The 24,333-nt window shown below is 34.3% G+C and overlaps 2 protein-coding genes and 1 non-coding gene across 3 annotated transcripts; 2 read left to right on the top strand and 1 right to left on the bottom strand.

Annotated features, from left to right (window-relative positions):
- Window positions 1-1,888: 1,888 nt before the first annotated feature.
- Window positions 1,889-6,633, top strand: LOC114307419 (subtilisin-like serine-protease S). Its single transcript, XM_028252828.2, has 11 exons — window positions 1,889-2,535; window positions 2,630-2,724; window positions 3,025-3,122; window positions 3,223-3,381; window positions 3,918-4,029; window positions 4,118-4,646; window positions 4,730-4,824; window positions 4,924-5,166; window positions 5,279-5,393; window positions 5,486-5,672; window positions 5,853-6,633. Exons 1-11 carry the CDS (start codon window positions 2,431-2,433, stop codon window positions 6,413-6,415), a joined length of 2,301 nt encoding a protein of 766 aa, XP_028108629.2. The 5' UTR covers window positions 1,889-2,430; the 3' UTR covers window positions 6,416-6,633.
- A 957-nt stretch (window positions 6,634-7,590) lies between these two features.
- On the bottom strand, window positions 7,591-14,045 carry LOC114307420 (uncharacterized). The gene is made up of 3 exons (XR_003645094.2): window positions 13,850-14,045; window positions 13,657-13,722; window positions 7,591-8,364 (listed from the first exon to the last, which is right to left on the bottom strand). It is a non-coding gene; the product is annotated as an uncharacterized LOC114307420 (transcript).
- Window positions 14,046-18,056: 4,011 nt separating this feature from the next.
- Window positions 18,057-19,545, top strand: LOC145824264 (uncharacterized). The gene is made up of 3 exons (XM_082923885.1): window positions 18,057-18,345; window positions 18,686-18,814; window positions 18,908-19,545. Exons 1-3 carry the CDS (start codon window positions 18,057-18,059, stop codon window positions 19,543-19,545), a joined length of 1,056 nt encoding a protein of 351 aa, XP_082780011.1.
- The last annotated feature ends 4,788 nt before the right edge of the window (window positions 19,546-24,333 follow it).

Raw genomic sequence — 24,333 nt, 5'->3', positions numbered from 1 at the left:
GTCCCACACTCCAATAAGGACCTAAACCAAATCAAATTGAAACTCTTTTAATAAATCAATTGGGTCCCACACTCCAATAAGGAGGTATACCCAACAGGAGGGGGAGAGTGGTGTTTTTAACCTTTATCTCTCTTTTGTTTTTTTTCCTGCAGTTTTTTTTTTGTTTGTTTATCACCATGTTAGTTACTATCACTCATCTTGTCTCCATCTTCGGCTTGCCACCAACAAAACTTTTAGATCTAGACTCAGATATAATTCCTGACTAAGATCTGACGCTGATAAATGCACTTTTATACATTAGGTAACCATTTCAAATCAATGACAAAGCCATAAATTCAAAGCAGATGGGGCATATATTAACATTATAAAAAAAAAAAAAAAAGATAAATTATCAATAGATCTTAATAGTTGGATTTAATTCCCATCAAGTCTTATTGAAAATAAGTTATAATATAATCATCGCTAAAAATAATTTTTGGTAACGATTTTTTACACATGTCATTAAAAGTTGACAATTAGTGACTTTTTTTTCACGATTTTTATAAATTGTCATTAAAACTTATAATTAGTGACGTTTTTCTATGATGAATTTTTCAAACTGTCACTAAAACTTATAATTAGTGATATTTTTTGTGACAAAATTTTCAATCTGTCGCTGAAAATTAACAATTAGTGACATTTTTTTAATAGTGTATGATGAGAAATGTTATTAATTATCATAAAATTTATTGGATAATAAGTCCACTTAGCAGGTGTAGGACCTATATGTAAATTCCTCAAAAAAAAAAATCTCCATAATAAGCAAGAATGAGATATTATTCAATTTATAAATTTTGTTTTGTTTTGATTTTTTTTTTTTTGTGTGTGCGCGCACGCGCGCCATTGGTGATATTCAATATTACAATTATGATAAGAATTACATCAACGTGACTTATATTTATCTACAATCAACAACTCGAGTGAACCTAAGATTAACAAGTTTAACAATATCAACTCAATAAAGAGCCCCACAATATAGAGAAACAATCAACAAAACAAACTGTTAATAAGAAAGAAATGATCAATTGATTCAAATTTTACCATTGGCTTCCCATCTACGAGTATACAAAAATGACAAAAAATATATATAGTTGAATACTTTTATTTTATTTTTTTCAAAAAATTACATACTTAAGAAGGGAAATGATATGTATAAGAGTAATAACATAAATATTGAAAACTTAAGAGGGCCACGTGACCCCTAGTCTTGTGCTCTCTTCATTTCTGTCTCAGATTAAGAATGCTTTATTTTATAGCGTAGATGTGGCGATTATAAGGTACCACAGTTATCAGTTGCGATGATGAACAAATAGTAAAGGTGATTGATAACGTTTCTTTGGGAGGTAATTATTTTGATTATTTATTTATTTTTATTTTTATTTTTTTGTGTAGCGATAATGCGTCTTTGTGTGAAGATTTCTTTCTCCTTGCATGGAGGTTTGTGTTTTTTTCTCTATGTAGAGGATCGTATCCTCCTTGTGTCGTGCGGAAGTTCTCTTCATTTCTTTGGGATCTATTTAAACGATCTATTGTTAGATATATAATGTATTATTATTATCAATAGAAAAAAAAAAAAAAAATTGTTTTCTTTTTGCTTCTTTATAAAATTGAGAAATGAAAGAAGATTTTTTTATGGGTATCCTGAATTGTTGGAGTGGAGCCGTGTGCGGCAATTCTGTTTGGCGTTCACTTCAATGTAATTGTAATAATGTAAAGCTTGAATTTGTTGCTCTCTCTCTCTCTCTCTCTCTCTCTATCTGTACCCTTTTGGGTTGTCTGTTGCGTCCAAGTCACGGCAACCTCTTGCTTTGCCTTTCAGTCTGAAGTTTATTGTGGACTCATTCTTGTGATTGCTAACCTTTCATTTTATCAAATTTGTCACAAATTCATCCAAAATTATAATCAATTTTCTTAAAATAAATATAATATAATCATGTAACTGTTAATCATCCAAAATGTTGAATTAATTTAATTTTTTATGTAAATAATTTATAAGGATCTAAACAGGCAGAGTGAGCCTACCAAAAAGGGACAGCTCAAATTCATAGCATCTTATATATATATATATACATGTATTTGCAATCCATCAACAATGCTTTTGTTACTTTGTCATTACAATTTCAATTATTGAATTACATTTCAAAAATTTTATATGATTCAATAGTTAGAATACATTAAGATAAGGGGGGAACTGAGTAAATTAAAGATAGAGGATGCTTGGCCTAGCAATACACACCACATCAAACTATATCTGTGACCTCCCCCCTCCCCCTTTCCCTTCTTTTAAATCAATCTCTCTCTCTCTCTCTCTGCGCGCTAAAAAAAGACTTGATTTTCTTCTTTCTTTACAAAGGGTACACACAAAAGGTTTAACCAGTTTGAGACTTGGAAATGGTTTTATCAAGAAATACTGCTACTACTACTAATAGTGGTGGTATTGTTTATCTATTTCTTTGCCTTTTTCTTGCTGAAGTTGGCTTCTGTTTTTCTTCTAAGGTGTGTAATTAGGCTACGCTGTGATGTTTCATGAGCTTGGTGGATACTCTGATGAAAATTTGAAGTTCTTTCCCTTGCCTCTTTAAAATTGCAGGTTTATGTGGTCTATATGGGAAGTAGAGATGGTTATGACCCAGATGAAATTTTGTTGCAAAACCACCAAATGCTTACTGCTATTCATAAAGGAAGGTCAGCCCAATGCTTTTTTCTTCCCTTCTTGAATTGTAAATCAATGTTTTCACACTCAAATTTTGTTGCTCTTGCATTCTTCTTCTTTGTCTTCAAATGGCTTTGTTGAATGCTAGATTTATTTATAAATGAAATCAAACCGTATTGGCTGATATACTCTTACCCCAACTTTAATATGCCCTTATCTGATCCACGTCAAATTCTAGTAATTTTCAAGGTTGATATACAAATTGGTATTGGTGGGTAATATTGGTTGTGTTGATTGCACTGTGTTCTATTGATGACTATGTTGTGATACAGTGTTGAACAAGCCAGAGCATCTCATCTATACAGCTACAGACATGGTTTCAGAGGCTTTGCAGCCAAGTTGACAGAGGACCAAGCTTCCCAATTAGCCAGTACATATTGATGAAACCATTACTACAACAATTTCTCATCATTTGATAAATTCATATTCATGACTATCAAATTGTTTTTGTATTGAAAAAATGGAAACAGATATGCCAGGAGTGGTGTCGGTGTTTAGGAATAACAGGAGGAGGCTGCACACCACACATTCATGGGATTTCATGGGACTTGTGGGTGAAGAAACCATGGAAATCCCAGGATATTCTACCAAGAATCAAGTTAATGTTGTCATTGGTTTCATTGATACTGGTTAGTTTTCTCTCCCTTTTACAGACCAATTGGTTCATTTATTAGACAATGCTACCAATATATGTGTGTACAAATGAGGCATCCTTCATTTATTAGTTCAATTGAGGATGCAAAAGAGTCTCTGGCTCTTCCTACGATTAGTAGTTGAAAACCGAACACGAACCAGTCGCTCTGTAGCTAGGGGTCAAGCCCACGAATGGGTCTCAAGTTTGATTTAGAAACTCAACAAAGTTTCAATAATTTTTGTGTGTTGACTGTCATGGTACCTAACACACGACCACCCTCTTTTTTTCTGAACTTGAGACCACTTGTTTAAAAATTAAATGCTAAACAGGACACAAGCAGAGTTCGAGTTGAGTTCTGAGTTTAGGAATATGTTCAACCGTAACTTATCTACCTAACAAGTTTGATCAAATCAGGACAAGTCAAGCTCAACTGCAACAAAGTAGCACCCAATGATTCAATGCGGTTTCATATTTAACTGCTAATCTCTCTCTCTCTCTCTCTCTGTGAAATTGTGATTAATTTAAGCACAGGAATTTGGCCGGAATGCCCAAGTTTTAGCGACGCTGGCATGCCTCCGGTGCCTGCCGGATGGAAGGGGCAATGCCAATCAGGGGAATCATTCAATGCTTCAAATTGCAACAGGTACCAAACTTTTTAAACTTTTTTTCATGGACTTTGATTGATTGATGAATGTGAATTTTATCTCTCAACTAAAACTGCCATTTTACAGGAAAATAATAGGAGCAAGACACTATTTGAGTGGCTACGAAGCCGAAGAAAATTCAGTTAACACGGCATCATTCAGATCCCCGAGGGATAGCTCTGGCCATGGCAGCCACACAGCCTCAACTGCCTCTGGACGCTACGTGGCAAACATGAACTACAAGGGTTTGGCAGCCGGGGGAGCCAGAGGAGGTGCACCGATGGCCAGAATTGCTGTCTACAAGACATGTTGGAACTCGGGATGCTATGATGTCGACATATTGGCTGCCTTCGACGATGCTATCAGAGACGGGGTCCATGTCTTGTCACTGTCTCTGGGACCCGAATCCCCTCAGGGAGACTATTTCACTGATGCTATCTCTGTGGGATCGTTCCACGCTGCCAGCCATGGAATAACTGTTGTTGCTTCGGTTGGAAATGGAGGGATTCGGGGGTCTGCAACAAACCTTGCTCCGTGGATCATCACTGTCGCTGCCAGCTCAACCGACAGGGACTTTGTATCCGATATCAGACTTGGAAATGGCGATAACATCATGGTAATAATTCCCACTCAGTTCTTGATGTGTTGAGACAATTTTGACTTGATTATGAGACCCTTATTAGTTCAGTGATTGAATAGGGTGAGAGTCTGAGTCTACTTCAAATGAACACGTCCAGGACGATCATCTCTGCTTCGGATGCCTATGCCGGATACTTCACTCCTTATCAATCAAGGTGAAGCAAAAGGTACTTGGGTGTGAGTACAATCTAGACATCTATGCGGTCAAGGGGAAGAACTTAATATCGTTTATTTTCTCATTTGTCTCTCTTTAGTTACTGCTTGGAGAGTTCGCTGAACAGTACTAAAGCCAAAGGGAAGGTTTTGGTGTGCCGACACGTTGGAATTTCAACGGAGTCAAAGCTGGAAAAGAGTAGGGTAGTTAAAGCAGCTGGTGGAGTAGGGATGATTCTTGTAGATGAAGAGGAAGAAAGAGTTGCCATTCCCTTTGTGATCCCGGCAGCTATTGTTGGAACAGGAATAGGGAACAAGATCCTGTCTTACATTAATCGCACACGGTTGGGTTTTTTTTTTTTCCCCCCCCCCTTGATGATGATGGAGGTGAAAGCACGTGTCGGTATTCTTCTTTTTCTGTCTGTATTTCAAGCTTTATGCTTTTTCAATGGACAGGGAACCAGCGTCTAGGATTTTCTCTGCAAAGACGGTCTTAGGATCTCAGTCTGCTCCTTGTCTAACAGCGTTCTCTTCAAAAGGCCCCAATGGCTTAACTCCAGAAATTTTGAAAGTAAATTTCATATTAGAGGCTTACTTTTGTACAGGATTATTTACTTTCATTTCTCGTGGTGATTTCTTTTCTGATTCCCACTTTCCTTGTAGCCCGACATCACAGCTCCTGGATTGAATATCCTAGCAGCATGGTCTCCAGCATCCGAAAATATGCTTTCTAACATTCTCTCTGGCACTTCCATGTCTTGCCCACATGTAACAGGAATCGCAGCCTTGATCAAAACTGTGCATCCATCGTGGTCACCATCCGCAATCAAATCTGCAATCATGACAACCGGTAAAAAAAAAAAAAAAATTAGGTTTCAAAACTAGCAGCATGTCTATTTGGTTGTGTTTTCGTTTTCTGGAAACCACAGTCCCATACTCCTCAACTAACATGTTTAAGACCAAAATTGTGGTGTCAAGTCATATTGTAGCCTTTTTCCCATAAAACTGAGGCTGAGCTTACAAAATGCAGCTGATTTGTTGGACAAGAATGGCAAACCTATCACAGTTGACCCGGAAGGCAGGAAGGCAAATGCGTTTGATTATGGTGCTGGCTTTGTGAACCCAACAAGAGCCTTGGACCCTGGTCTCATCTACGACGCACAACCAGAAGATTACAAAGCCTTTCTTTGTTCAATTGGTTACAATGACAAGTTGCTGCAACTGATAACAGGAGATAACAGCACGTGCGATCGAACATTCGCGACACCAACTGGCCTCAATTATCCATCCATCGCAGTACCCAATCTCAAGTACAAGTTCTCACTTACACGGACTGTGACAAACGTTGGGGACCCGAGAAGCGTTTACGTAGCAGTAGTGTCTCCTCCAATGGGAATCAATGTCACAGTTGCCCCTGAGCGATTGGTCTTTAGTAGGTATGGGGAGAAGATGAATTTTACTGTTAATTTCGAAGTAGAAGCTACATCAGAGGGCTATGAATTTGGGTTCTTGACATGGAGAAGCAGAACAACATGGGTAACCACACCATTGGTTGTCCGTGCCGCACCTTCTGACCATGGGTTACTCAGATGACAGAGCTGAAATTGAAGAATTTATTTGAGTAGGAGTTCTGAGAATAGTACTAATACTAGAAGCATACCAAGTAGAATTCAGCTGCAAAACTTGAATGAATATCAACATCAATTGTCAAAAAAAGTAGTGGAGTTTTTTTCCTTTGTGCTGTCTAGCATTGAAATCATTGTCATTTGTTTAAGAACCCCACAGCAAAGCAACATGAATTCAAATTCCTTTATTATTATTATTATTATTTTTTAATTTCTGTATACTGTAAGCAAAAATTTGTTACAGTTATGAGCGCGGTCAAATTCAAGCCAATGATTGGCTTCCAATTGAATGAAGGATTATTGATTCAATCATTTTCTTCCTTATGTTTTGGATCTTAGATTTGTCTTGAAGAAAAGAAACTGAAATTAATTATACATATTCATTTTTTTTTTATGGGTGATGTGTAGGCCCATGGGGGTATGGTGGGCCAACCCTTCCAGCCCAAGCCAGTGCAGGCCCATGTAGACCAGTCTAACCAATCCAGCATGACCAAGGCCCGGCTAATGCCGGCCACCCCCTCCGTTGGCCATGGCTGACCAAACAACCAGGTCGGATGACCATTGTCAAAGGGTGCAGAACACGTGGCTAACCTCCGCCATCCTCCGTACTAGGTGCGGTACAATCACACACAACGCGCCATGTCCCTTGTTTGTTTCCCTTGCCACCTGAACTTGTAGGTGTACGACTATGCATAACCCAAGAAGGATATGCCACACAGCATCCTATGAGAGGATGCAAGCCGTCCCAAGAGCACGTTTCCTCTTGGCAGGTCAGGGTATATTCACAACCGAAATATGCATTCCACGTATTCTTCTACATTCCTCCATTACTCTCTATCTTCAAGAGAATTAACTTGCTCATCGGAAGTCCCTTGAGAAAGACACCTATCCATGAGTTCTTAGGAAGACCGAAGTCTGACTGTCCAGCCCAGATAGTTTGTGGATCCAGTAACCGCCATAGACCCACTGAATACTGATTGTTATCAATGGGTAACCAAATAGAAAATTAGATTTTTTTTTTGGGACAAATATATGTTCTTTTGATTCTCATTTTCTTAACCCAACCAAGAAATATAAAAAAAAAAATTATTCTCCATTTCCTATTCAATTCCCTCTCCATAAAGACATGATCCAAACACAGAATTAAGCAACAAACACACAAGTATATTTACACAAATGATATTGGCTGAACCACATGGACTTCGCTTGCTTCTTCCATATGTTGCAGAAATTTGGGAGCAAATCTGAAGGCATGACTTTTGTACAATCAGGGTACAAGTAATAGGATGTTTAAACAATTTAATTGGGTAATTACTAAATATAAACAAACTTCTGTTGGTACACAACTTGCCTATGAAGTTCACCAAATGTCCATGCATTCATATCAATGTAGACTTCAGTTATCAAACAAAAACTGAAGCTAACTTGGGAGGAGCTATGGTAAACGCTGGCCCTGCTGCGACTGCAACTCTGAAGGATCGATGAGGCCTTCTAACACAACAAGCTCATCCAAGAGTGCAAGCTTTTCATCTTCAAGGGTTTTGACCTCATCTTCAACTTCTCCCAACTCTCTCCCTAGCCCAAAGCTTTCTTCCTCCAGCAACAAATACTTTCTTCTCAGTGCCCTGTACTCGTTTCCAGATGAGGACGAGTCTGGCAGTGAATCAGAGGGTGAGTTCTCTGGTTGTTGGAACAATGGGAAAGTTTCATTCTTCAATGCTCTTTTTGAGGCTTTCTTCCCTGTTTGAGTTGGAAGAGGGGGCAACAGTTCTTGAATCCCTTTCACATTGTGCCCTTGTTGTAACTTGGAAGCTTTTTGGGTTGAGGGTTTCTTTCTACGTGGCTTAGGAACTGAAGTTTCCTCAGATAGCAGCATATTCGGATCTTGCATTTTTCAAACGCTGGTACATAGAAGAACTATAGATGAAAGCACAAAGAAAGCCTAAGAGCACAAATTGAAGAGAAGCACTAAGGATGTACATATAATAAGAAAGGATAAAAGACAATTTTATTCCTTAAAGTATGTGTTCTTTGTTATTTTAGTCTCTCAAGGTTCAATTTTGTCATTTAGGTCTTCAAAGTTGCCAATTTGATTCAAGGATACTGGGAAAAATATTTTATCCTTGATTAAAAGACAGTTTTGGTTTTTAAATTATGCGTTTTTTGTCATTTTAGTCCCTAAAATTTTAAATTTTGTCATTTCATTACTGAAAGTTGTCAATTTAAGTTAGGACCAAAATGACAAAATTTAAAACTTGAGGGACTAAAATGACAAGAAACGCATATTTTAGGGATCAAAACTGTCTTTTATCTATATTCTTGTTATTAATGTAGACGAACTATATTCTTTTATCTATACTCAAATTGACAATTTTGAAGACCAAAATGACAAAATTAAAACTTAGGAGACCAAAATGAAAAACAACACATATTTTAGTGACTAAAAAGATTGTTCATGACGTCCACATATTTGGCATACAAACATCACAACAATTCAATTACTGTACATGAGAAATTATGCATAGCTTTGAATCTAAATGTTAAAAAGTAATAAGGAAACCGACCTCTCCTGAGCTTTGAAAAAATTACCGTAAACCCTACAATTTTGGTATATAATTACATTGACCTCTCATAAATTTCAAATTCACATAACAATTTGGCCCATGTCGTTAAAGATCATTAATGAAGTTACTGTATATGCTGATGTCATGCAAACTATTTGATTAAATAACCACTATAAATTTATTTATTTAAAATGTAATTAATTATTTTTTATTTTACCATGCAAGCACAGAGAGGGAGAAAGAGAGAGAGTTGGAGGTTTGGCTGTCGAAGATGGCAGCAAGAGTTGCTGGTGTGGCATCCACCCACTGCTCCTGTGACCTCCACCACCATCTACTCATTGCCTCACATCTTGTCTTTCTTCTTCCCCTCTCTTCAATTTTCACTCCACCCCCTTTCCACCACCACCCCTCAGGTACCTACACGTTCTTCATCTCCTTATTACCCCACTATCACCATCTGCCACCCCAATCTATCAAACCAGCGTCACCCACCGCCCGCCACTGCCCACCACCATCACCACAAAAGCCCCACCTCCCATCGCCAACATCCAGTGCCCATTGCAACCCAAACCATCGTATCACCCAGCTCCAATCAGGTCGCAGCCAATTGCATCACACCATTCACCTCACCGGACAACCCCCTTCATCTCCCTCTCGCCACAACCACCACCCATTTTTTTTCTGGCCACAACTGCACATTCACCCCTTCCTCTTCCCCAACCACACAGCCACCCTATCACCACTTCCACTACAGACAACTCCCTTCCTCTCCTCCTGACACAAACCACCACCCCTCTATATCTCCCCACCCCCATCTCCTTATTTCTTATCCCCTCATCCCACTTTCACCATGAACCCCCTTTATCTCCACTACCCATCCCCAATTTTCATTTCCCTACCCCAAAATAAATCTTCAAGTTTTAAACTCACAATTTCAAGCTATCCAAAATAAAAATCCAATTTACAGTAACTCATTTCTCCTACAATCACTAACTTACGAGCACGTTTATCCCTCAAGCTCCAGAAACATAAATTGATATTTGTCAGTTCTAATTTTATTTTGGGTCTTTACTTGAACAAAAAATATATCTGCCCAAAATAGACACTTTCTGTAAAGTTCCCTCATTTTCTACATAATGCCATGATTACTACTACCTATTTAAGAGCTGCTACCCTGTGATACAACCCTAAGTGTAAAATTCTGAAGGGTAACATTCATTGACAATGTGCCAACATAGAGCCAGCAATTTTTCCAACTTTGGAGTTTCAAATGTGCAGCACAAGTTGGCCAAACATGTCTGACAAATCAAGAACTAATCATGACAGAGTAACACAAATCGCAACTTTGTGGTACTTACATTTACTAGTGTCAAATCAGAGTATTTCCTTCAAGAAGTGCTATTGCTGTACATGTAAAAGTCTGAAGGGTAATGCGGTTATCACAATGCTTCACATGAATAGAAGAGCAAACTCAAAGTCACTGACTTTCCACTTTGAAGCTTCAGATACCCATTCCAATTTTGATCAAGCATGGTCCCATAAATCTCCTTCCAATTCCAAGGAATATCTTTCCATAAAATTGTGTTTGATTTATGATTTTACTGCAGGATTAAGTTCTGGACTCGGGTCTATAACAAAATCCTAATTGTTAAATTATGTTTGATTTAAGAATTATGATTTCATGTTTCAAGCTTAATCATTCCCGCGTGCAGGTTAGAATATCCCCCTTCCCTCTCACAGCATCGTCCCTTTTCTCTCTCTACAATTTTAGAACTATTTTTCTCTCTATATATAATTTGGGAACAATATTACATTTGCGGTAGTAGTATTATTAACGAACACAGGATTAAATTTCTCTATTTCTAGATTTGGGATCTCTGAACATTATTACATTATTTGTAGTAATATCTTCTTATTTTTTCTTTCTTTGATTGTATAATTGAGGGTTATGGAACATATATTTGTATACCCTTAAGGCGGGAAAATTAAGAATCAATAATGAAACAATGTCTTATTTCAACTTAAGTCTTTGATATCCAGAGTTTTAGCTTCATGATTCTCATAGGTTTGGTTCATCCTGCACTTCAGTCATTAGTTCATCACTAGAAGGGCGGCACTGCTACATGAGTGCTCGTGGCACGTGTGTGTGTGTGTGTGTGTGTGTGTGTGTGTGTGTGTGTGTGTGTGTGTGTGTGTGTGAGAGAGAGAGAGAGAGAGAGAGAGAGAGAGTAAACAAGTGGGAGAGAGAGAAAAATAAGCAATCAAGTGTATATAATGGTGACTGTTTTATTGGTCAATTGCTCTTATCTGCACAAACCTTATCCATTAATGACACAAACTTTCTGCCATCATATGAAATCCTCTTAAGTTCCTAACAATCTTCATAATTTTTCAGGTGATATTTTTTGTTCCCATAGAAAAAATGGGAGAACCTCAACAATCCTAGTGATTCACACATATGAGAGAGAAAGAGTTGCTTGTTCGAGGGAACATGGCTTTAGAATTGGTTTAATAGTCTAACAAAATACATAATCCCACATTTGGTTTAAAAATTTGGGGTCTAGGCTAATAGTCCACCTGACATAGTATCCCCCAATTGAATCCCAAGAGAGAAGATGGAATACAAAATAGGCGATTAAAGAGGGTTCGGACTAATTAACTAAATTACAAAATTGATAGTATTTTATCAATCCCTCCTAATAATCATAGCCAATCCAAAGAGATTGATAGTCCCACAATTGACAGTCCTAGGTATTATAATCCCATCTAATTTAGTCCACCCAAACAAACATGACCTATAGGGAAAAGTTCACAAGTAGGGCAAAAGAAGAACTACAATACTTCAAGCAATTTGCTCAAATAAGCAATATATTGAATCAACATCTGCTTATTTGTCCAAAAAATAAAAAACGAATCGACAATGAATTGCATCCCAATGATGAAAGTTGGAAAGGGCCCAATTTTTGAGAAATTCTAAAAGCAATTGAAAGTGCCAAGTCTAGATGAAGTGAATCTTTTATGAACCTATCCTAAAGCTATGGTTAGTCCGTGATGTATTTGAGCCCTATTTCAAGTGCTAGAGTCAAATTCTTAAGTTTACACAATTGCTCCTATAGTTCCCCAAATGGGTCTTGATAAGTGTCATTTTATGTTCGAAATTTCAAAGCTTTCAAAATTGATCCACACTAGTTCGTATATTTTGAAGGAGGTTTCCAGCAATATAAGATTCATCAGAATCTGCTTAAAGCTAAGATTTGCTGAGCACTTTCTGAGCATTCGTCGGTTTTCAATATGTGAAGGCAAGACGGTCATTTCACAAAATTTGCATAATGAACTTGGACCAGACCAACTTTACTTTAGAATGGACATTTAAAATTACACAATAAACTTTGTTTTGCACTTGAAATAATTTTTGGGTGGACATTTAAAATTACACAATTAACTTTATTTTGCACTTGAAATAATTTTTGGGATTGAACAGTACGTTTGGACCCAAAAACCTAAAAAAATAGCTAATTTGCAAAATTGTCATTTTTAGCCACAGGTCTTTGACAAGATTGAACCACCTTAGGAGATAAGCCATATCTGTCTAACCCTCATCTTTTGAGCCTATGTATATCTCCATATATACAAAAAACGATTCAGATTCATTGAACTGAAGTCCTATATATACACATGACATCTAAAGATATTCCAAGTGGATCTAGGCTCTCTCAACCTTTTCTAAAGTTTCTCTCTATAGAACTCTCTAAAAAAAATACAATGTATACCACCAGTTTTCCGTCAACCTAACCGGTTATTCTTGCCTCTTCCATATGTATTTCATCCATCATCCTCTTCTTCTTTTTTTATTTTTTATTTTTAATCTTAATCAAGGCTTAGCATTAGAAGTTGCAGATGAAGAGCTAAGATCAATCAACTGAGTTACTGAGGGCATTCAACGCATTCCAAGAGTAGAATCTGAAAGCCTCAAAGGTTATGTCCATATTATCTCTTCCATTCTTGATGTTGTTTAAACATCATAGAAGCATGTTCTTCCATGAATTATGCATAAAATTGCGATTGAATTTGGTAAGGGAAACACACAAGTGTTAAGTATAAATATTTTGGATATCATTGAGTTACGCAATTGTGCATTGGATTGATTTCCACCTAAAAATATAATTGCATTATAAAACATGTACAATCCACCTATTAAAAATCCTTCCCTGGTCATAGTCCCCGCTCTAGCCTGACCTCAAGCCTGGCCCCCCCAGTGGCGAAATCCTAGCTCCCTCCCTGCACATATGCAATGCATGGGCCAATCCTTCTAGTCAAAATCAAAAGGGGACGCCTAGAATGCGCGTGTGCACTTCATTACAGTTATCACTTTGTCCAAGTCTCTTTTTTTTTTTTTTTTTTTTCAATATCAACAAAGAAAAACAACCATAAATCAAAAAATTCCCCAATTTCGAAAAGGAAAAAAAAAAGAAAAAAAAAAAGAGCATATCACGCAATTTATCAGACACCAGAAAAAATTAAGTTCACAGACATTCATACAAACATATTAGATTTCTATCTAAGGATGGATTAATGTAGTATTTCAGAGAAAATCGAACTCAATTTGGAGTCACCAGAGGTACATCTTCGAAACAGAAATTGGTACCTGGATGAATCGGTCGAAATTCAGGCTGTTCTCGGGTCAATTTACCATGATCAGACTGTGTTCGATCTAATATACATACAAAGAGTTCAACACATTAAAATTTAGACAGAGAGAAGATCGATTGTAGCGAGAGAGAGAGAGAGAGAGAGAGAGAGAGAGAGAGAGAGAGAGAGAGAACTGAATCTGAACTTACCATGGGAGAGGCTTCGATTGAGTCTCTGAATTCATGCTTTGGAAACCCTTAGCTTAGCGGTGGAATTGGCTCGCAACGACGATGACCGATTGGCTATTTATATACAAACGCACACTCTTGCAGTTTTTTCGCCGACCGGGCCGCCGTGACCCGCTCGAGGGTTTAATCGGACGGGTTTGTTAAACGGGTGCCAGACGGCCATAGGTAGGTACTGCACTGGGCCTAAATTAGAGTTTTATTTTTTTATTTTTTTTATGTATATAAAAGTTTACTATAAAAACTAAATAAACTTTATAGATTAACACTAAAAAATTGTATAATTAAAAAATAACATTTAACTCAAAAATGTTAAGCGCACACTCAAATTTTTAAACTTTTTACTTTATTATATTAATAAAAAAAACATAATCAAATTAGAAAACTCATACTTTTGAGAGATTTATTAGAATTTTTTTTAAAAATATTTGTATTTCAATTAATCCATAAGATATTCTTGTATTTTAATAAATCCTATTATTTGAATATTTGATCTACCAAACCCTAATTCTCATATTTAAAGTATTTTATAGACATTTCTATCTTTATAAATATTTTTTGAACGGTTAGTAATTTAGTGATGTGAATATTAATATTTTACAATATGAATATTCACATTGACATATGAATGTTCACATTGATATGTTAACATTCACATTAATGGTGTGAACATTCACATCGACGGTGCGAACATTCACATTACGGAACATTTACACTATAAATATAAATATTATTAATAAAATATAAAAAAATAATATAAATTAAATGAAATATAAATAAATAAAAAAGAATCTATAAAAAAGGGCCCACACTATTTTTTTTTTTGTTACAGGAAAATCCTCCCTACTCTCCCGCAGGTCCAAGGCAGCGCCCCTTTGTAGTGATCACCAAGGTGTCCTGTTAGCCGTTCCGAGTGAGGAGACTCTAACTTGGGAACTTGCTCCGACCTCCCAAGACAAGCTCCGCTTAAGTCAAAACTCGCACAATGGGGAACATTGAACCCACACCAAGTGCTGGTTAGACAACTTGAGATCCAACCTCCTAACCAACTGTGCTACGCCAAAAAAATTAGGCCAAAAAAATTAAAACTCATGACCTAAGGGATTAATCTTTATATTCTTACCACAAGGCCACCCACCCTGGGTTACCCACACTAAACTTAAAAAAGTAAAATCACCGGCACAAATATATAATCCATTCCGCTATGTTACAAAACCCCACCACTGCAACCTCCCACTAGTAGGGCTAGGCAAACACTCAATATGGGGTCTTGTAATCAGGGTCGGGTCTGACTTTTCAGAAATTTAAACTGAAACTTAAATATGAGGCTTTTTATACGGGTGCTTTAGATAGATAATTAAAAGTTAAATTTTTTTTTTTATTCTGAGTTTTTTATGTGGGAGAAAAAAATGGTTAAAAATTAAATTTTTAATTTTTTTTATATGAGAAAAGAAGTTAATTAAAAGCTGAGAAATAACATATTTGATATAGTTTATCTAAAATTATTAATATAATTATCATGATGCTTACAAATATGATATGAGACTTTTCATCATAGTTTAGTAAATAAAATAATAATAATAATAATAATAATAATATAAAAAAATTCAGAAATATAATAATTCCTAATTAATTTCAAAAAGTTTAGATGAATAGTTCCATAAAAATCAATAAATAAATAAAATAGAAAAGAAAAAAAAGTACCTTCAAAGTTTATGATAGATAAAAATTGAAAGAAGATAAATAATGTTTAGTTACACCTCCAATTTCATAGCCATCAGACTTCAATAGGATGTCGCTCTTACTCTTAGGCTGGCCTCGCTTATGCGTAGGTTTTTATAGTTACTTTAGGTTTTTTAGTTAAAATATGATGTAAAAAAAATTAATATATTTGGAATAATTTTTTAATTTTTTACAAAAAAATATACAAAAAATAAAGAAAAAATAGGATCTTTAACTTTTTTTATATAAGTTATAACTTTTTAATTTTTTTAATAATTTTTTAACTTTTCAACTAAAAAAAACTACTTGTCAAACGAGGGAAGCTTTGTATATTGTTTCCCCACTTCTTACCAGGTAAGTAAAAACTTTGGTTTTATATTATTTACACTTTGGTCTCAAAAGTTTTTAAAATATAAATTAGAGTCCCAAATTTTTGGGTCTTTCTAACTCAGATTGGGCGTTTTCTAAGAAACAACTTTGGACCTTAAAAATTCAAGTAGGCCTATTTTTTATGGATATCTATTTCAGATTGGGCATTTTATAAAAAAACAAATTTGGACCTTTAAAATTTAAGTGGGCCTTTTTTTTCTTATGAAAAGGTACAAGAGCTAAAATAATTTTGGGGATTTTTTTTGGGTTTTTTTACTGGCCGATCCTATTTTTTATAGTTATTTTTTTTTAGTCCTGAATATTGATGTTGTGCACCAATAGGTCATGAAGTCTTTTTTTTGTACCTGTTTTACCCCTGTTTTGTTTTCTCTTGTTTTGGCGCGTTTCTATTTGATTTTTGCCATCAAAATACTGTAATGTGAGTTTGAGTTTGGGTTTGGGTTTGTGATTTGGATTTCTGTGGAACTTCGCGATTTGTTGATGCATTAATGTGGAGCTTCGTGATTTGTGATTTCGTGCTTGGTGTATATTTGAATTTTGCGATTTGCGATCTCATGGAGGGAGCTTGATTTGTGATTTGCTTTTTATAAATCTGTGAATCTTCGTGTTTTGTGATTTTGCATTTAGTGTATAGTTAGATTTTGTGATTTGCGATTTTGTGGAGGGAACTTGACTGGTATGTTTGATTTCGATTTCAATTTCAATTTCAATGTTTTGGTGTTTTTTAGTTTGAGTTTGTGATTTTGATTTTGTTTGTGATATTGTTGTTATTCTGTTGTTTCTGCGATTGAATTTGTATTTTAATCATGATATTGAAAGCTTTGAGATATGTATAAGTAATGAATATTAGATTTTATTTTATTTTGTTTATTTTATTTTATTTTTGGTTACAAAATTATTTTGGTTGAACATAGGTGTTGGTTTGTGATTTTGCTACAGTGATAATTTTATCACCGAGTAGTTTAGGAGAGTTGTTGGATTAACTTTTTCAACACTGATAAATTTATCAGTGAGTATAAGAGTAGGAGATGAAAAGGTTGCATAATATAATAGTAAGATTCAAATCGGGTTACTATGCCCAATAAGTGTAAGCCTTATTCACTGTTCATGCTCTTGGTCTTAGCTAGTGTTAATTGTTAAATTTATCACTGTTGGTTTTTGGATGTGTTTAAGTTGGTTGATAATTTTATCACTGTATTAGATTTTGTTTTAGGTTGTTTGAGTTGTTTGCTGAAATATAATTGTTGTTTGTTGCAAAATTTATAGTGATGAAAAATTCTTTGTTTCTTATGTATAAATTTAGAGGTATGACATTGATTATCAAGTATAATGATGGATTTAATTTTAAGGATTTAGTATATAAATTGTGTGCAAAGTGGAGTGAGTTAGTTGGTAGTTCTTTGAATATATCGTATTCAATGTCTGGACATTCTTGTTATGGTCTACAAAGTGAAGAGGATTTGGAGGTTATGGTTGGACTCGCACTTTCTTATGATATTCATCGTATTGAAGTTTTTGTTATGTATTGTTCTTTGGGTAAAGGTTATATGATTTGTGATGGTGAAGCTGGTAGTAGTAGTAGTAGTAGTAGTAGTAGTAGTAGTGTTGTTTGTGAAACTGATTTTTTGCCTTTATTTTATTCAAATCAACGAAAACCTTTGCTCTCCGATAGATGGGTTAATTGTACAAAAGGAGTGGGTCAAAGGTTTCCTCAAGGAGTTATTGAATTTCGAGATGCATTGTCAAAGTATTCTATTCATTTTGGTTTTGATTTTGATCTTGATTTTGTTAAGAATGACAAGGATCGTGTCACTATTCATTGTAAGAGAAGGGCTGATTTGGCATGTTTATGGAGCGTGCATGCTAGAGTGGAAAATTCTAGTAAAGCTTTTGTTATTAAACAATTTGATGATGTTCATACGTATGGATCTTGACTTCGAGTATGATTGGTGAGCTAATTTCAAATGAGGTTCGTAATAAGGCTTTGACATCGGTTAGTGAGGTGGTCTGTGATTTCAAGAACTACTGTGGAACATAAGTTTTGTATCGGCGAGCTTGGATGGGTGTTGAAAAAACAAGGGATGTTGTTTTTGGTGACTATTCGTCTTCATTTGACGATCTTCGTTGGTATGTTGATGTCGCTAATGATTGTAATTCGGGAAGTGTTTTTGATATGGAATTTGATATTAATAATAAAGAAAGACATTTCAAATGCTTGTTTTTCGCTTTTGAGGCATGTATTCATGGTTTCAAGTATTGTCGGCCTGTGTTGATACTTGATGAAACTTTCTTAAAAGGAAGACACAAAGGTTGTTTGTTGGCTGCTACGACAAAAGATGGTAACCAAGGTATATTCTGTGTCTATTTGTTATTATTATTAAAATAGTGATAATTTTATCATTTTTGTTACTGAAGAGTGTTGATTATTGAGTATGGTCAATCAATTAGTGATAAATTTATGCTGTATACTTTTGTATGCTGTATGCTTTTGTTAAATTTTTATATTTATACAGTAATAAATTTATTATGCATTGATTCTATATGTTATATGTTGTTATTGAATTGTTGTAGTAATACAGTGATAAAATTATCTATGGTTGGTGCTATATGTTATATACTTTGCGTTCTGCTTTTGTTTTGTAATCTTTTTTATTTTTTACAAATAACGTGTATATATTTTGTTTGTAGATTTATATACATTATGTTTTGCCATTGTTGATAGTGAATGTTATGACAATTGGCATTGGTTCTTGTCAAAGTTATTTGTTATTTTGACTCCGAGAAGAGATATTACGTTTGTTACTGATTGGCATGGAGGTTTGCTGAAAGCTTTAGCTAAGGTCTTTTCGTTTTCTTCTCATTCTTTTTGTCTAATGCATTTGAAGACAAACTTGAAAACTTATTTGTCAGTGAAGAGTCACGAATCTAAAGAGTATTTGCTCACTCTTTTTAGTAGATATGCATATGCTCCTACTATTGAGTTGTTTAATGAGCTATTTGAAGAATTTAAGGGTCGTTGTGGTCGTAGTGTTCAGAAGTTTCTTGAGGATTTGCCTAATGAGTGTTGGTGTTATGCTTATTTTCAAGGAAAGAGGTATGGTGAAATATGCAGAAATACTGCAGAATCTTTTAATTCATGGATTAGGGATAAGTCCCATTTGTTTTCAACTAATCTTGTTGATGCTATACGAGTGAAACTAATGGAGCAATTTTCAAAAAGGAGAGAAGTTGGAAATAAGTGGAATCGTATTGTTTGTCCTTTTGCAGAGAAAAAGTTGGAAGAAGCTTTTAATGATATAAAGACATGGATAGTTAAGAAATGTAGCGATATTCATGAAATCCAATTGGATCATTCAGTTATGGTTGATATTGGGAAACGGTCTTGTTCTTGTCGATTGTTGGAAATTGATTCTTTTCCTTGCAAACATGGTTTTTGTGCTATAAAGAGGAGTGAGAAGGATCTGAAGTCTTTTCTTGATGATTATTACAATGTTCGTAGTCATTGTGATTCTTATTCGCATTCTATCTATCCAGTTCCTAGTATGTGAAAGCCAAATGTAGTTCTTGATGATGACGTTGTTTTATCTCCTCTTTGTAAGAAACTAGCTGGACGTCCAAGAACAGAGAGAATACCTTCGAAGGGCGAGATTAAGAGAATTAGGTGTAGTAGGTGTGGAAAGATGGAAACTCATAATCAGAAGACATGTAAAGAAGCTTTGCTTTAGTTGTATTGATTTTAATTGAATTACTTTTGTTGAAAGTTGAGAGGTGTTACTTGCATTGAATGTTTGAGTATTTTTTGAAAGATACATCATTTCGGTAGTTGCATTGGATGATTGAGGAATTTTTTGAACGAAAATTATATTTTTTGTTGATATTTTTATAAGATTAAGTTTTACAGATTTATATTATTTGATTTTGGTTAAATGTAGTTGATGTTTTTGGTGTTTTATATAGTGACAAATTTATCCCTGGTTGGTTTGAATGAGTTAGTGGATTATGTTTTTTTAAGAGTGATAAATTTACCATTGTCTGAAGGAAACAATCAAGCATTAATAGGGTTGTTGAATTTTGTTATTTTTAAGAATGATAAATTTATAACTAACTGTATGAGTTGATGGTTTATTACATTTATGTCAGTGGTTGATAAATTTATCACTGTCATATCCAATTAAATGTTCTTTTTTACGGTGATAAATTTATCAGTGGCTTAAACTCAAGAAAAATCAATTGTAGGTAGTTTGGGACTAAGCTTCCCAATCTGTACTACATTACTGCCACTATGCAATTAACTATCAGTGGGATCCTTGAAGCAAAGTATTTCAAGTTTGCAACTCATTTTCAGATTAAATTGTTCAAAATTTCAGTCTAAGAAATGCTTTAGATGCAACAGTTTATCATCAGGTCTTGAATAAGATCATATTTTTTCATAAATAACTGGTTCTTGGAGTTAAATGTTCAAATGTATGTACGGTTTATTTTTTTGGGTTTACTGTTAGAACTTTATCTCCACTCCATATACCTAGAATGGCATGTTCTTACATTCATTCCCAAACTTGAAAATATCTACAAACTGCAACAGTATTTTAATTTTCAATTTGGACAATGTAATAGTGTTTGTGTTTTAATTTTCAATTTAGGTAAATTATTTATTATTTTTTATATTTTTTTGTTTACTTAAATTAGGAAAAAAGAATGAGAAAGAGAGAGAGAGAGAGAGAGAGAGAGAGAGAGAGTTGTTGATTTTTGTTAGTTTGAACAGTGATAAATTTATCAATGTAAAAAAAAATGGTCATGTTAGTAAATGAAGGGATCCAAACTTGTTATTAAGCATAAAGTAAGATTGATATCAAAGCTAGATCTGGTAAAAATATAGCTAAAAAAGACTAAATTTTCATTTAGTGTATTGTCTGTAATTTTAACATTGTAACAACCAAGTATTGTAATATTCATTGAAATAAAGTACGAACCAAAATGATCAAAATATAGATAACACTGGAACAACCAAACAAGCCAAATGTATGAAGTATTCACATTCTAACAACTAAATGAATCGATGTTTCCTTTTTGTTACACTGTAACACAGTAACAAACAACAAGCAAAATGTTTTCTTTTCTTCCAGATCTATTGATTAGTGTAACAAACAAACAAGCAAAATGTTTTCTTTTCTTCCAGATCTGTTGATTATTGCGGAGGCAAGTCATCAATGTTTTCATCAACTATTTATTATTGAGCAGTTTGTTGGTTAGTTAAGAAGATAGTTAATATATCGGCTCTCAACTGATTGCATTCTTCTTTGAAAAAAGTAGACATTATGTTGTTGCTGGAAACATATTGCCTCATGATGTAGCAAACAATGATTCCATAATCAAGCCTGGAAAAACATTTTGAAAACATAATATTATAATTTGGTTTCGTTGCATTTTTTTTTTATTATAAGAGTGTTTTGTTATTGATCAACTTACAAAGTGTCTTCTTATTGTGGGTTGTTGATGACTCTCTTTGTCTCCTATTGAAATTTATCAGGGGCGATGAGAGTTGGCTTCTCTTCTTTTATGTACTTGTCAATAATCTTTCTCTACAACATATAGATTTGTATAATTGTTATACTAGAAAGTCAGTTGAAACAATTAATGAGAAACCATGGATTTAAAGAATGATAAAATACATTACTGTATAAATTTTTGATGTATAATTGAGCATGCATCAGGATTGATGTATTGGATTAATGGTAAGTTTGATAGTGAAAACATTTTTACCACTTCACATATGGATCTTGACGCATTGCACCCCTTGGTCTCATGGAATTGTAGAATTTCCATGAACCTTCTTCAATGTCAAGAACAAGTATTGTTCGATGAAAATTTTGGTGGATTGGAAAAAGAAGGTATCTTTCTTTCATGGTTTTAGGCATCAACTTGTTCAGCATTGTCTTTGTTGCTTCCTCATCTTTTGTTGTCAACAAGTGCTAACTAATATAAATAAAAAAATAATGTTAATTTAAACTTTTTTAAATTAAATAAATGGCAAGTATGCAATTTATAGTGATGAATTGAAGTACATGTATTATAATATCAATTATAATACTTTGTTTTTAACTTCATTAACCAAATAAAATATTATAAAATCACAACAATGAACTCAATCACATAACATAAATAGAAGGCTTAAATAATTTACTACCACAAAATTAAGTAAATTTATCATTGTGATCAAAATTTTATTACTCCATATCAAAATTTATCACTGCATTGCAAAATTCATTACTCAGTTAAGCAAACAAAGGTTATACACTAATAAAACTTATTTCTTGAATAATTTCCGTGCATAGATGAGATGCCGTGAAGATCTCAAAGAATTTTTTTCATTAAACAATACATAAATATCTGAAAAAATGACAAATACTATGTATTACTTACATGACAACTTGAAATGAATATGAATAATGTTGTTTCTTGTTTTGTGCAAGCAAGTGTTCTACATATGTGTCTATTACCTGTGTTGAAAACAAAAAACAAAACAAGAAATTAATATAAATCAAAAACTAAAATGTCATTTTAACGAGTTACAAATTCAATTTACAATGCTTGACAAATCTTCACCCTTTAATATTTTGTCAATGTCATTTAAATAGACATAGGTTGCATGGTCAGCTCCTTTTGTCAATGTTATGGCAAATTTTATTGCTAAATTAAGCAAAGTAAGCAAATCTGTCATTATATAGTAAATTTTATCACTGAATTAGCAAAAGTAAGCAAATCCATCATTGTATAGCAAATGAACATAAAGATATGATTATTATGAAGCTGAATATCACTGATAAATTAATACTATATGTATACATTGAAATAGCTTCAAGTCGAATTTTATCACTTAATTATAGTTATGAAAGAAGAAGGGAAGATGAGTATGACTCACGTTTGATTGACATGTTTGTCAAAGATGAACTAAACAGGGAGAGTAGATGTCTAAATCGGAATATAGATTGAAACGGTGGAAGATTTGTTGGGGATCTGTTCAGAATCGGTATGAAAACAATTGCCGATTTCTTTGGAAATGATGGGAGATTTGCCGAAAATCTCTTTGTTTGTTTCGATTTCCAAATTGAAAATCGCCTCAGAATGGTTTCCAAATCTTTACAAGTTTTTCTACAACAAAACCCTTGAAAAGGCGCGTGTGTGTCACGCGCACAGGAGAGAGCTCGTGATGGCTTCTTTGCTTCATGCGTGTAGTGTGATATTGAGGGGTAAAATTGGAAATGGAAATAGGATAGGACTTGACTGGTGTTAACCTATTTCCATGGGACCGGCTGGTAAGTCCCCCATTTTTTTTAGTCATTTTTTTGGGCCCAAAGAGCTGCTTTGTGGGCTTACCCCAAAACTGGGCCTGCCTGTAACGTTCCAAGTTTCTGAAACTTATTTTAATAAATGTATCTTTGAGTTTGGATATTTATTTGCAGATCCATGAGTTGGCACGACTCACAAAATTAGTTGTTCATTATTTTTTTATTCTCAAGATGGTAAGAATTGTACAGCATCTCGTGTACCATTTTAATTATTTCGTATTAAAATATTATACTAAAATTTGGGAAATCTTGACTTAGAATCAAAATTGAATGTTTCGATTGTCTATTTAATTTATTTAAACGTCACATTTCATACAGATTGCATCATTAGTATTTTAGTTGCCAACATTGTATGTTTATATTTAACTCACTTATTTGTTAATTCAATGGCTAGATATCAATTGTACACTTGACACCACCATGTACCATAATAGCATATAAATTTGTAAAAGATTATCACTCTATTGGAGTAGTTAGCTCACCCTTTCCTTTTCAAGAAATGAGTAGAGGGAATCACATTGATTATTGTTCGAACTTTGAGAAGTTGTTTCTGCACTTTATTTTTCTTTTGTTGTAATTCTCCAAGCAAACTCATGTTGTGTAACTTATAGCAATTCATCTCGGGTAAGGTTTCCACCCTAATTATTAGGGATATAATCGGTTCGAGACGGTAGGTATTCAGGTGAAATTTTGTACCGAATCGATAATGTCAGTCAGGGCCGGCCTTGAGATTTAGGGGGCCCAAGGCGACCTTCGGAAATGGAGCCTTTCTTACATTGAAAAAAAAAAAAAGTTGACGGATAAAATGATAAGTTACAACAATTTTTTTATTCGTTTGTAGCCACAAAAAAATTTACTTACACATATAATCATTAAAATTATAAACAAAAATTTACTTTCATATATTAAGATAGGAAGCAATCATTACAAATACTCAAAAAAATAAAAATCTGGTTTTGTTGTTTTATAGTTTAGCAATATCCAGTTTAC

Source organism: Camellia sinensis, chromosome 4 (assembly GCF_055761805.1).
Source record: "Camellia sinensis isolate YWXY chromosome 4, ASM5576180v1, whole genome shotgun sequence".
Taxonomy (NCBI): Eukaryota; Viridiplantae; Streptophyta; class Magnoliopsida; order Ericales; family Theaceae; genus Camellia; species Camellia sinensis.
Note: the sequence above shows the minus strand (reverse complement) of the source record. Positions and strands in the feature narration are given on the sequence as shown.